This window comes from Panthera uncia (genome assembly GCF_023721935.1).
Source record: "Panthera uncia isolate 11264 chromosome A3 unlocalized genomic scaffold, Puncia_PCG_1.0 HiC_scaffold_12, whole genome shotgun sequence".
Classification (NCBI taxonomy): Eukaryota; Metazoa; Chordata; class Mammalia; order Carnivora; family Felidae; genus Panthera; species Panthera uncia.
Window position 1 is genome coordinate 38763759 of NW_026057579.1, and position 14284 is coordinate 38778042.

The window sequence follows — 14284 nt, forward strand, 5'->3', positions numbered from 1 at the left end:
AGGCCCCGCTGCTTCTGAGCTGGGCCTAGACTTTTGAAGGTTTGGGGACCACGCTTCCCCGCCTTGCCCCCTAGGCAGAGCAGACTCCCCCTGGCCCCATGCTACCCGCCTCCCAAGAGCCCCCAGTGATGCTGTCGCCGCACCTGCCTCTCCTCTCTCACCCCTGCACTTGTGCCCCTGGACCACTTATCCACCTCAACAGCTGACCTCACACCTCGACTGTAAACTAATGTCACACTCTGCCTGCTCTTGGAAGACAAGGCCACGAGTTGTATTCACTTCTGCACCTCCACGTGTTACCTGGAAAAGGGCCTCCAATAACAGGCGTTCAACGAATGACCACATCATTTCGTTAATTTGACGAGAAGACGCTGAATTAATGAAACCAAAATAAATGTGTTGATGATCTGGTAAAATACTAGCATGATGGGGGGCTGAGTGAAGAATGCAAGGAGTCCTCTGCACAACTTGCCTGTAAATCTGAAGTGATTTCCCAAAACAGTTTAAAAATCCCACCCATGAGATCAGGAAATAGGTGAGCACACGCACGCACGCGCACGCACAGCACAAGGCAGAATAGTAATGAGCGTATGGAACTCAGTGCTCCTCCATTTAAATACTTCATTCGAGAGTCTGGAAAGCTGAACGACTACCCAATAAAAGTGCGGGAGGCACAGGCTGGTGTTCGTCAAAACACATCACATGTTCTGTTTTAATATCCAGTTTTGCGTCAGCCCGTGTCCCTAAGGGTATGTCTCTAATTTCCGCTTATTCTTTTTCTTAAATGTTTATTTTTTGAGAGACAGAGACAGAGCATGAGCGGGGGAGGGGCAGAGAGCGAGAGAGACACAGAATCCGAAGCAGGCTCCAGGCTCCGAGCCGTCAGCACAGAGCCCGATGTGGGGCTCGAACTCATGCACCGCGAGATCACGACCTGAGCCGAAGTCGGACGCTTAACCGACTGAGCCACCCAGGTGCCCCTGTGCCCAATATTTTAAAAGATAAAGATGAAGCTTATCAAAAAACTTGTAATAGCTTAGTCTTTGAGCAAATACTACCCTTTCACCTCATATTTCCCTGATTTCTTCTTTTTTAAAAATGCTTGTTTTTATTTTTGAGAGACGGGGCGGTGGGGGGGGGGGGGGGGGAGAGGGGAGAGAGAGAGAGCACAAGCGGGGAAGGGGAAGAGAAAGAGGGAGACAGAGGGTCCGAAGCAGGCTCTGCACTGACAGCAGCGAGCCCAATGTGGGGCTCAAACTCACGGGCTGTGAGATCACGACCTGGCCGAAGTCGGATGCCCAATGAGCCCCCCAGGCGCCCCTCCGCTTATTCCTTTGAGGAAAAGGTCTTACTAGCCCACCTCCTTTGCTGTGACTCTTCGTCTCTGAAGCCACTGGGAAAGGAAGGCCCGGCTGTGAGGTCTTTCCCATGTTCATCAAGCCGGCTAGGACTCCAAAAAAGAAATAAGGGGAAAAGTTAAAGGTCTTGCTTTCGTTCTCTTTATTGGTGTGTTGAAAGTCAGGCGGATGGCTTATGTGGTGCTATAAAATCCCGGCACATGTGGTCTGTGCTCGGGAAGGTGGGATTTGAACAACGTGCCCTCGTTTTGATGTGAACCATGTCTTCCCTGCAGCCTCGAGAAAGTAAACTACCGGTTATCTCTTGTTTGCTCGTAGGCCAATGTGCTTTGTCAAGCAGCTCGAGATCCCTCACTACGGCTACAGAAACAACGTCCCCACGACCACGCCTCGCTCCAACCTGGCCAAAGAGCTAGAGAAATATTCCAAGACCTCGTTTGAGTACAACAGTTACGACAGCCATACTTACGGCAAGCGGGCCATAGCCCCCAAGGTGCAAACCAGGGATATATCCCCCAAAGGATATGATGGTAGGAGGTGCACACTCTTATACACGAGAGTCACGCTTGCCGTTAATAATGTTGTTGTTGTGTCTATCCGTTCCCTGCACACTGGTCGAGCATGTGGTCCCTTGGGTACCAAAGAAAAGCATGCCCACCTGTGCGCACCTGTGTGCTCACGGGTGTGGGTGAGCGGGAGCCCTGCGGGAGGGAGAAAGCCGCCCTTCCCTCGGGGTTTCCAAGGCAATGCATTCTGGCTGCTTTCAGATGCGGACAGAGCGAGCCTTTGGCCGGTCTGCATTCGGCTGTGCTGCTGCCGCGTCCTTAGGTTCATGAACTTCCTCTAGTCGATGGCCCCAACGCAGAGAAGCCTGGGAGAGCCGGAAGTAGCCCCCAGCACCAGCACTCTGCAGTCATCTCAACCTTGGATGCACATTAGATTCATCTAGGGAGATTTTAAGACTTCTATCGTCCGGGATGCACCCCAGACCAATTAGACCGGAATCCCCGGGGGCACTGCCTGTGCGGTGACATTTTCTAAGTAGCCAGTGATTCCAAGGTGCATCCAAGGGCACACGATTTCTACCGGTGTCACCCAGCCTCTTTCCAGCAGGCACCGGCCCTGGCCTGTTCCTCCACCGCGAGTGGGGCCAGGCAGGGCCGCCCCCTGTGACCTAGCGACCATGCATCCGCCAGAAACAAAGAGCAGGTAGAACAGATGAGATGCCACCTCCTCAGGAGGGGGCAGCTTCCTTCCTCTCGAGGGTTCTGGGCCCTCTGCCAGGGGCGTGAACTAGTTGCCTTCGGTTCCCACTGCTAACATGGTAAGTCGTTGAACCAGAGAGGGACCACTGTGTTTCTCTGACACCATGTATTTATCTGACCGCAACTCTGCTTGGAATTCTAGGATATATATGGACCGAGTTGGCAAGCGTTTCCGACTAAGATGTGGGTTATAGGAGTTCTGATGACTTATAAGTCTTATCTTGGTGTTCTGTAGCGGAGGCAAGGAGATGGGCCTTTAAAGATCTTTTAACTCCTCTCTGAAAAAGATCTTTAATTAAAATCACAGCACACAAAAAAGTTCATTTCGATTGAACGCTTGGGGAGTTCCAAAACCTCTTTACAATTCAGTGTGAGTTGCTGTGCATGTGTCTAAGTTATGGTAGTCATTCTTTGCCTTAATAACAATTAATATGCATAGTGAATGAAATTTAGTATTTCCTAGATGTGTTGCATATTGATTATCCTTGTGCGTATCGATTCTCAACGTAGAGGAAGAAAAATGTAGGTGGAGAAAAGGGAGTGTCTTAGGGTATAACAGAAAATAGTTATTTTTGTTCTGTTTATTTTATCCTAATGATTTGCCAATTTCTGGTTTGTGAGAATTTTATCCATGTGATTGCAAAGGAAGGAGCAAAAAAACTGAACCCATGTCATCAGGGTTCCGCTTACACGATTTCCGATTCAGTGACATCTCACGGTGACTGGAGAAGGAGTTCCTCTGGAAGCCTGTCTTCCCGCACCTGCTTGCCACACCTGTTGTTATGTGTGGCCTGATTTCCTTAACCTCATAGTTATGGTTGCACTTTGGGTGAGGTCACGACCAGTAGAGCACATTTTCCTGCGCCAGACGTCAAACCTACTTGGGCGTATTCTCGGCTGTTCCGTTTAGGAGCTGCGTGGTGTGGGGCAGATAATCTTCCTGGGTGTTAGTTAGTGGTTAGTCCGTGAGTTAGTGGCCCACCCCAGGGACCTCACAGAGCTGTTGTGAGAATTGGCTGACAGCTCTAGAGAGTTGGACAGACATTTGATCATTGGCATTCATTCTCACCGAGCCTGAAAACACCTGTTGTCAGAAACCAGGGCTGAGCCATGCTCTTCAGCTGGCCCACAAGGAAGCAAGAATACAGAAGAAAAACTTCAATATTACATCTTTAAGAAGGGAGAAAAAAGCAAAAGAAAGGCAGTCTTTCACCACAATTTACCAAGAAAAGCATCGGTGACTCCATGTTTTCCTTACACTAGACTCATCTGACAGACTTTTAAAACATCAAAGAAAGTGCCCATTAAGGATGAGGCAGGTCAGTTTTCTTGATGGGATAGAGCTGAGAAGAGCCTTCCCTGGACCTCTGCACCACAGAGCAACTGTAGTCTGTGGTCCCTACAAGAGCGTCCTCCCTGGGACTTGCTGCAGGTGCAGAGAATTGAGTCATTGCTCTTGAAGAATAACCATGAAATGAGCCTATTGTGAGGAGAAGCATAACGTGTGGGAGGAAGGGGCAGGACCATGGAAATGCCAAACAGGAAAAAAGAGTAGGACCTTTCTCTCCAGTGTTTGGATATCATGACTTAGGTCCCACCACCTGTGATCAAAAACACTCAACACACATTGATTTAGTTGCCTACATTCTTCCAGACACTGGCTAGTTGTTATCTGTCTTTCTGTCTATCTGTCTATCCACCCATCCACCCATCCATCCGTTTGTTCATCCATCCATCCATCCGTCTGTTCATCCATCCATCCATCCATCCATTCGTCTATCCATCCATCCATCCACCCACATTCATCCACTCATCTGTCTATCATGTATCATCTATCTATCTCTTCTTTCCCTCTGGATGTCAAGTTTCAAGGAAGAGCTTGAGAACAAATGGAAGGCAGTGAAACACACACTCATGCAGACAATGAAGGAAGGAATCCATTCTGGAGGAATTAGCATGAGCTTTATTGAAGTGGCAAACCTTACACTTGATCATGAGCTTGAGTAGAAGTTATACAAAGACAGAAGCCCCATGGGCTGGTAGGAATGGCCAGTGGCCTGGCAAGGTGCCTGAAAGTAGGAACAGGCAACTGTGGAGAGGGCGACGAGATGGCTGTGTATCACCCACTGTGCCAAGGAGCTTGGGGTTCTCTCTCATAAGGCTTGAAAGTCTATGTGCAGGGCATTCAAGGAGGGAAAGTGGGAAAGAACGTGGGGCTCCTGCACATGTGTGTCGGCCCTGCCCTCTCCCATGGGCATCAGGCTGGCATCTCCCCTTAACTGTTTGTTACCATGAGCTGAGAATGGCTCTAATATGTTTAAATTGTTGGAGGGAAAGGAAGAATTTGTGACATCTAAAACTCATGTGACATTCAAATTTTGGCGTTCATAGGTAAAGCTGTACGGGCCCCGGCCACCCTCATCTGTTTGGCCCGTGACCACTTTCGCACAACGGCAGAGCTGAGTGCTTCTGCCGGAGACCACGGGGCCCACGACACCTAGACTACTGTCCGGTGTTTTACAGGGACAGCTGCCAACCCCAGGCTAAGACATCTCCACTCTTGTCTCTGGGCAACTTATCACGGCCCCAAGCTCTGTCCAAACCCATAGTCACCAGAGCCCCCGTGGGCTCCCACCACGAGCCTCCCTTTGTATTGCTGCCAACTCCCAAGTCCTCCAAGCTAAGCGCTTAGTGATCAACTGGACTTTTCTCTTTGCTCCTCAGACTCAGTACCACCCCAATGTGCTCAACCTCCCGCCTTCCACCCTGCCTGGGCCCCCCGGCTGGCGGAGCTGCTTGGATGGCCGTCTGGGGTGAATCCTCAGGAGCCAGACCCTCCAGGCCTCCTCGCTGCTGCCCCCAGCCAGCTCTCCCCGGAAGGCCCCCGTCCTGCCCGCGCCTGGCCGCGGGCTCCCCCAGGGCCAGTCGCTCCCAGGGCCTCTCCTGCTCTCAGCGCTCTGACTCGACCCGGCCGGCACTAATCAGCCCTCCTCCTAACTTCACGAGGTCACTTGCGCAGAACCGGACAACTGTCCTCGGCCCACATGCAGCTCTGGGCCCCACGCGTGGCAGTTCGGGGTAAACAGCTGATCTTCCCACTGGACCGGAAGCGCCCGTGCCGATTCAAACCTCACAGTGCCGGGGCCGGCCAGGCAGACCGGGGCCATGCAGAGAACACCACCTGACTGCATGGGTGAGCGGGAAAATGGAGAGTCCCAACTGGGATCCGATGCTTTAAGTAACGTGAGTGAACGACGGGCAGACCTCCTCTAGCGGGTTCTCGCCAAAAAGCTCCTTTCCCACGTATCCTCTGCGTCTGTCTCCGTGTGCTCAAGACGATGCTGACTTACGTCGACACTGTGAGAGTCAGCGCCGTGAATCAGGGTGTGCGGATGCCTGAACGCAACCAGGCTGCCGGCTGCCGGCTCCCAGCCCGCGGGTGAAGCCTCAGGAGGCGAACGTCTGGACTATGCTCTTTATGTCTGGTTTTCGTAAGGATGCATCGGTCTGTTCCTTTACGTCAATACATCAGAAGGTGGGCATTCCTGGAGGAAGGAGGCACGCACAGGGTCACCAGAAGGCTCTGGTTGGAAGCTGGTTGCTTTTATTTTCCAACTTGTCACATTTAGTCAGTAGAAATCCCACGGAGTCTTTCTTTGTCCCGCCAGAGAGGGCAGAATCCTTGAAGAGGGGTCTCAACGCGGGGTGGGGCCTGGCTGGCTGCCGCGGTTGCCGCGCGTGGTGATGGCAGTCTCGTGGGAAAGTGTGCACCCCATAACCTCCAGTGACAGGCCGACACGCGGAGGGACACTGACAGATTCTGTCTGCTGACTGACTGGGAAGGGGAGCGCATTTGGTCGTGGTCAGCGGTCAGTGTCGCCGGCTTTGCGAGCATCCTACGAGTAGGAGCCACGTTACCCGGAAGACTTGAAGTCCACACTCTTGTTTTCGTTTTGAATGAAAGGAGGAAGGAGGGGTCACGCTTAGTAGGAGGCCGCACATGACGTGGATGCCTGTCCCAGGACTTCTCCTGCGTCAGGCCCATCGGCAGGTGGCCCCCAGGTCAGTCACGGCTAGGATTCTGCCCCGACCCCAGAATTCAAGATTCCAACGTTTGCTGCGGTACACGCACTTTCCCAAAAGTTTGCTGCCATTTGCCGTATGAACACGTGTCCTGCTTACTTTCTTTTAGAAATTGAAATTTGCTCCTTTCACCACGAAGTGGCCTTTTCTCTCACGTACGTGCACCACATTTCTTTCCTGAGCCAGCGGTTAACCCTCGCTAGGGACAGGAACCCTGACAAATACTATTTCATTTTTCCTACAATTTTTATATCCTTATTTTTATTTATTTTTGAGACAGCGTGAGCAGAGGGGCAGAGAGAGAGGGAGTCCCAAGCAGGCTCCACCCTGAAAACAGCAAGCCCGACCGGGGCTCCGACTCAGGTGCCGTGAGATCATGACCTGAGCCGAAGTCGGCTGCTCAACCCACTGAGCCCCCAGGCGCCCTGATAGGCCTGTTTTTGTGTCAAAATTGTAAATGGTGTAAAGCCACGACTTCAGCCCAGGCAGAGCGTACCCCAAGCTGCTGTGTCACGTGGTTCCCTGTGCCTGAGGCTCAGGTCTGGCACGGGGGGCTGTCTCTCCAGGGAGGGTCTCTGTCGGCTGCCCCTGCATTGCTGCCTCAGCCCCCCAGGCCACTGGCACCCACGGTGTCATCTTCTGCTTAGACAAGCTGCCTTCGCAGAAGAAAGAGGAAGGAAGGTCACATCGCAGACACGCCAACGGGTGTGTGACGAGTCCTCGAGGAGAGAGAGCTGGCCCGCTCTCGTGCCGGGTCCGAGTGTGTGCAGTCACCCTCTGGTCCACGCAAGGGGACTTCAAACGGCCACCTGCCTGTGCAGCAGCTCTGTGACTCGCGGTGGGGGCCGTGGAGGGGCCTGGTGGCCCTCCGCACCCCAGGGCCCGCGTGCTCTCTGCCAGCATCGCTGTGCGACCCGGGGCAGAGATGAAAGAGGCCTTCGGTCCAAAGTTGCAAGTTCTCAACCGTGAGGCCTTCTTTATTCTGCCACTTGTATCCAAATGAGGTGTTCTGGGCACCCTCGTGCCATTGCTCGCGATGACCGACCGCGCCGGTGCGGGAGGGGGGGTCCGTTGGTCACATCGCCGGGTGTGCCCCTCCCTCCAGGAGGAAAGCGCTGCGCGTGTCCTCCGCGGAGAGCGGCTCCAGGTACGGACCGCTGCTGCCAGCGCTGGACACGCCGGGAGAGCCGGCCGAGTCGCGAGTCGCTTTGGAAAGGACGCGCAAACGTGCGGGTGGGTCGGGAAAGAGCCGCTCGAGGACGGAGCGAGGGACCCCGTGAGGGAGAGGACCGTGGGCATCTCCCGCGCCCCCAGCTTCGCCCTGGGTGACCCCTCACCGCCCAGGACCCCAGGGGAGATCTGGCAGCCTGCAGGTGGACAGACAGCCTGTGGCTCTGCCGCCCCTGGCAATGGCCACAGGGCCCGGACGAATAACCCACAAACGTTTTCCCACCCGCGTGCCAGAGATTCCGAACGAACAAAAGCAACACTTGCTCCCAAGTGGCTGAGCCGTGGGTGGCGCGGGTTGTTCACCAGGGCATCCTGGGAGCCAGGCTCCCCGCGGGTGACAGGAGGCCGTCGTGACGAGGAGGAGGGCCGGTGTGGGGCGTGCACGTGGCCGCCCTGCCCTGCTCACCTTGGGCTCAGCCCACGGCCTGTGCCATCGTCTGTCCCTTGACATTGCTGGTTCCTCCGTGTGGCTCTTTATTAGAATCACAGGACCAGGCTTTTCCTGAGGAAAGGGGTGTTTGGTCCCCTGAGGAAAGGGGTGTTTGGGCCACCCCCCAAAGCACACAGGCCCCCACCAGGCTGTGCGGTTGCACACAAGACAGCGAGCCCCAGGTGGCCACTGAGGCCCCTCCCGGCCGGAAGGAGCGGCCAGTCTCTGGAGCCATGAGGTCTGTGGGGTCCCCGTGGCCCCCCTGAGCCCATGGGCAGTCATGACCGGGACACCCCTCCTCCAGGCTGGAGCAGGCCGGCACGCTGGTCATGCCCTGACATCAGGGGACCCAATCCTAACCAGGTGTGCGCCTCTAAATGGATTGGGTGGTGGCCACCGCAGCCACGTGTGGCCTGCCAGAGAGACGCGTGCGTCTCCCCTGCCGCCCCCCAACCCCCACACCCGGCTCTGTCCCCGCCAACTTCCCAGGGTCACGGGGGAAAGGCCAGATGGGCTTTTCTCCACCGATCAGCCCCCTCCCCCGCCGCTGGCGCGGGTGTGCCCCGGGCCGGCGGGAGGGCAGCGGTGCGGGTGGCGGGGCGCGGGGCCCCGCTCTGCCGTCGCCCCGTTGGCGGGGACCCGAGTCACCCCTGTCCCCGTGTCTCCCCAGCGAAGCGGTACTGCAAGAACGCCAGCCCCAGCAGCAGCACCACCAGCAGCTACGCGCCCAGCAGCAGCAGCAACCTGAGCTGCGGGGGCGGAAGCAGCGCCAGCAGCACGTGCAGCAAGAGCAGCTTCGACTACGCGCACGACATGGAGGCGGCGCACATGGCCGCCACGGCCATCCTCAACCTGTCCACGCGCTGCCGAGAGATGCCGCAGAACCTGTCCACCAAGCCGCAGGACCTGTGCGCCGCGCGGGTACGCGACCCCCTCCCCCCCGCCCCGCCGGGTGCCCGCTGCCGGGCCGTGCGCGCCCCCCGGAGCCCGCGCGCCCCCGGCGCTCCTACCCCAGCAGATCCCGCCACAAAGCGCGCGTCCCGGCGCCGCGCCCCCTGGAGCCCGCGCCCCCGGTGCTACCTCCCCCACAAAGCGCGCGACCTAGCGGAGCCCCAAGCGTGGCTTTGCTGGGAGCGGCTTCAATCGCACGCATCCCAGGACGACCCGCTCTCTGACGCGGGGGGCGGGGAGGGGGGCACGCGCAGGCCTGGTAGAGTAACGTGTGCGTGGACCCTGCCCTTAGGACCCAGGGGCGTTTCTGGAAACAGGACAGCCAGTGCCCTCACGTCGGTTCAGTGGCCACAGGGACAGTAGGAAACTGAAGCGGCCACGTGCCCGGAACCCTGAACACCAGGAGGGTCGGGTGGCCCCGCTGTCAAATCAAGCACAGGACTGTCCCTTCGCTCCCAGTGGGTCACTAGTATCAGGGAAGAAAGAAAGTAGAAATCCAGTCTCCGCTGGGACTGCCACGCATCCCGGCTGGCTTTCTTTAGTGCGGAGACGTCTGTTCGCAGGGTTTGTCACCTTGCTGACGTGGGGGCAGGACAGTCCCTCAGGCTGCCGCAGAGCGGAGGGTGCCACCTGGCGGGGGCCACTCCGTCAGCCCTTCTCCTGTACTAGCGCAGCCGGCCATGCACCCTGAGCACTCAGACCTGAGGGGACTCCTTACGAGTGCTTGTGATGCGTAAGAATGGAGACAGGCCAGTAACTTCATGTTTTGCAAATGCTTTCTTTACTCTTTTTTTTTTTTAATGTTTATTTATTTTTGAGACACAGAGAGACAGAGCATGAACGGGGGAGGGTCAGAGAGAGGGAGACACAGACTCTGAAACAGGCTCCGGGCTCTGAGCTGTCTGCACAGAGCCCGACGCGGGGTTGAACTCACGGACCGCGAGATCGTGACCTGAGCCGAAGTCGGACGCTTAACCGACTGAGCCGCCCAGGCGCCCCGCTTTCTTTACTCTTAATATTTTTATTCCACGATTATGGAGAAGTGTCAGGGGCGTGCGATTTCTGTGGTGATCAGGGCTGCTAAAATTCAAGGCTAGCATGGACGGGCTTCCCTGGCAAGGAGGAAAAAAAAAAAAGACAGTAACCCCTTCGGATTTTGTTTCACTTTATTAAACCTAAGACTGAGAGAATTACCTCCAACATTATGAAGGCTAAATTAGTAGGAGAGCTTGAAAGCTGGAGTGCTCACGGACAGGAAGAGCACAGACAGAATCCCGCTCGGTAATTTATCAAGGTAGCAGCCTGGATGGGCCGACGTCCGGGCAGCTTCCCTCCGCTGTGACGTCCAGAGGAAAGAGCTGCCAGACGCTGGGGTAGGCAGCAGCTTTCATGCCAGCCTGAAACCCGAATTTTGCTCAAGAGAGTGTAACTCTCCGGGAACAGAAGCGGAGGGTGGTTGGCGGTATTTCTCGCTCTGCCCTTCATGTGTCCTTTCTTGCCTCCCTCCTCCGGAGAGGCAAGGTCTGAAGACTTCTTCGTCTGTTTCAAAGCATCATTTAAAAAAAAAAAAAAAAAAAAAAAAAAACCCTCACCCTGTACTTCTTTATTTTTTTAAGACAGTTGTCTAAATTTCGGGCTTGCTGAAACGCAGAGTAGGTCAGACTGGAATCACTGGACTAGAGGTCATTTGAGCTGTGATTGCACACCTCCCTCCCTTAAGGTGGAAAGGCTGTTCATCGCAGCATTTCTTATTGGAAAGTAAATTCTGGCTCCTTCTCCCTCGCCCTCCATGCCTCTGACTGGTCTGGTCTCCTCCTCTCCCGGTCTTGAAGTATTTGCATCGGTGAAACTGAAGGAGAATTTTTAAGCGTAAACACACATCTATCCCTGATCTCTTAAACGGTATTTGAGCTGGAATAGAGTGGAGATTAGGCATGATTGTCTTCCGGCCAGGCTTATTTCTAAAAGCAGAGGGGAACTGCAGAAAAGAGAAGATAAAGAGAAGCGGTGAGTGGTAGACAAATAAATAAGAGCTAGATGGACAGGTCGCAGGTCACCAACAGGTGAATAGATGCACGCACCTGCCATCCAATGTCGCGGCTAAGTGCGGGACAGCAGACATGTCCCCAGGGCACTGCTTCGCTCACCTCGGGAGCCCATGCGCGGGAGACCCCAGGAGGAATCCGCGTCTGGATTCTGCACTGGCCGAAGGCAGGGCTGTGGCTGGCGGTGGAGCCGCACGGTCACCGTGTCTCTCTGTCCGGCAGAACCCCGACATGGAGGTGGATGAGAACGGGACTCTGGACCTCAGCATGAACAAGCCACGGCCGCGGGAGAGCTGCTGCCCGGTCCTGACGCCCCTGGAGCCCATGTCCCCCCAGCAGCAGGCGGTGATGGGTGGCCGGTGTTTCCAGCTGGGCGAGGACGACTGCTGGGAGCTGCCCGTGGACTACACCAAGATGAAGCCCCGCAGGGCGGACGGGGGCGACACCAGCGAGGCCCCTGTACGTCCCCCCCACCTGCCGGCCGGCTCGGGGCGCGGGGTCGGGCGTCGGCGGGCACCCGCGGGGTGACCTCAGCTGACTAGGGCTGACCACACGCTTCGTGGACCAGGGAGAGATTTGTCACTGACACCGATTCGGTGAAACAAACCCCGGGGTCTTTTTGAGCGTGAATCTTATTTTCCAACAAGTGCATTTAGTTACAAACGATTTCTCTAAGAAAAGACGTCAACAGCCAGCCCGTCCCTTTTTCTGGGTGACATGTTGCTATGATGCATGGTTTTCCCTGCAGATAGAGAATCCTAAGGAGAGTGTTAAGTACCTAAATGGTTAATTGTGTGCTGTTAATTAGCTAGCTCTTTGACGCGAAGGCTCGTGCCTATTCCCAGAGAAACCTAAAATATTCAGAAGAGTATATTCCAGCCCTGAGAAGTCGCTTTAGTATAATCGCCTGAATCTTCCTTGACTGCAGTATTGCTAAAACAGCTATGTCAGGAACATACTTTTGAAGTACGGTGACCGGAAATTGTAGCTTTCCTGTGGAGACTTTCCTAAGCCAAATGGCACAAAGTGCAGAAGCAGGTACCAGTAATTTATATGGAATGTATTTTCAGCATCCCCAGACCCCAAAAATAACCTCTCAGGCTTTTCTCAACCCGAGGACACACTTTGCGAAAGGGAAATGGCCTGAAACGAAGCCCAGGTGCTCACCACACAGGCACAGGTCGGGGCCCTGGAGCCGGGCGCTGAGACGCTGCTGAGTGGGCCCTCGGGGGCGGGAGCGTGCCCGGGTGCGAGCCGCCGCTCCGACGGCTCTCCGCAAAACCAACACCGAGAGCTATTGCGTTTCTCGCCTCTTTTCCTAGAAGCACGAATCCTCTTTGGTTTCTTTCTGTTAGCAGAAGCAGGTACTAATGTGGGTCTTTCATGAGAGCAAAGTGGTGTGACGTGCGCTTTCGCCAAGTGGGGGAGACCTGTAGTCACAACGTTCACACTCAAGTTCCCCAAGTCGTGAAAATAGCCTTGAAGCTGAGAAAAGAAGCGAAGAAAAGGTTGTTCTTTATTGTCCCGGCTTTTTCTCCAGTGTTCAGTCCTGAAAATTATGACATTTTCTTTAGTCACTGGAAAATGAAAATCCTTTTTGAATACAAGAGGGAGACCACCATCAAAGCAATAGCTTCTTAGGGAAACAAGGAAGTGCAGAAAAAAAGGGAACATTAGCTATTTGTAAGAATTGGCAGAAAAGGCACCCGGTTATAAGGCCATTTCATCTCAAAGCCTATCGTCTTTATTCTTCAAAAATGATTAAATTTGATTAAATTGAAGCCACGCATTGCCAAAGAATAGAGTCTGAGTGGCAAAAGCTAAATTCCAAAGTATTCTTTTCTCTCCTACGGTGTTAAATCATCACCACCAAATAAGGCGTGATGGTTGAGTCTCCGAATTTATTTTAATTAAAATTAAGCCCTCCTAAACCGACAGAAGTGTTTTCATCATACAGACCGTCCCAGAAGGAAAAAGTACTCGCGAGCATTCACAAGACACGTTTGCTGAGTACTGCCATCTATAGGCATTTCTTAGTTAGCGCAAGGGGACCCGCTTACCCAGGAGGAGACGCTTTCTGTTGAAAAAGAAAATGTTGCATAAGAGTAACTGAGAACTACAACCTTAATCTCAGTTGGTCTTCCCTCGCCTTGGGACTTAACGCACACGCGCAGAATGCTTACCGATGGTCGGAATAACTCTCCTTCTAGAACACGTGTAGGGTCAGTGTTTAAGCTTAGCAGGTCAGTGTCGGACGCGGGTGCCGGACAGCAACAGGTGCTTGCTGGGCATCGAGTGAGAAAGGCCAACGAAGAAACAGGGTCTCTGGTTTCCGAACCATGTGCCTGTCCCTCTTATTAGTACCCCAACAGAAATATCGAGTGAGGCCCTGCCCCCCGACAGGTGACCGTGAATTTAGAAGTTTAGAGCGGTAGGTGAGCGGCTACGGTCCGCTCCGAAAGCGATAGTCTTTGAACAGAGCCCCGCTCCGCGCTTGCGGCAGGGGCCTCATCCGGACAAAGGCATGGAATACCTTTAAAGGGACAGCGGTGGGAGGGGAGGAAAACGCAGAGGCGGCCGGCGCCCCGGCGGGACGCGTCTGCGGTCGGTCTGTCACACTGTCGTCTGTGCGGCCCTGAAGCTGTGTTTTGCCCGCAGCCGGAAGACTTGGACCCATTCCAGGAGGCTCTGGAGGAGAGAAGGTACCCGGGAGAGGTGACCATCCCCAGCCCCAAGCCCAAGTACCCCCAGTGCAAGGAGAGCAAAAAGGACTTAATAACGTAAGCATAACTCCAGGCGAGATGCCTGCTCTTCTCGACTGTCCCTTTCTTTGGCTTATTTTTAAAAACCGATCTGTACATGCCTTGCTGTTTGAGCATGCGACGTTCGCAGCATATAAATGTCTCAAACTGCCAGTTCAGT

The 14284-nt window shown here is 54.6% G+C and overlaps 1 protein-coding gene across 1 annotated transcript in view; it reads left to right on the forward strand.

Moving 5' to 3' along the window:
- The window catches only part of MYT1L (myelin transcription factor 1 like), a 106748-nt gene that overhangs the window by 62433 nt on the left and 30031 nt on the right, over positions 1–14284 (forward strand). The window contains exons 9-12 of the mRNA XM_049652016.1: positions 1677–1888; positions 9037–9287; positions 11585–11821; positions 14021–14142. Coding sequence (XP_049507973.1) covers positions 1677–1888; positions 9037–9287; positions 11585–11821; positions 14021–14142 — 822 coding nt within the window. The remainder of the gene's footprint in view (positions 1–1676; positions 1889–9036; positions 9288–11584; positions 11822–14020; positions 14143–14284) is intronic.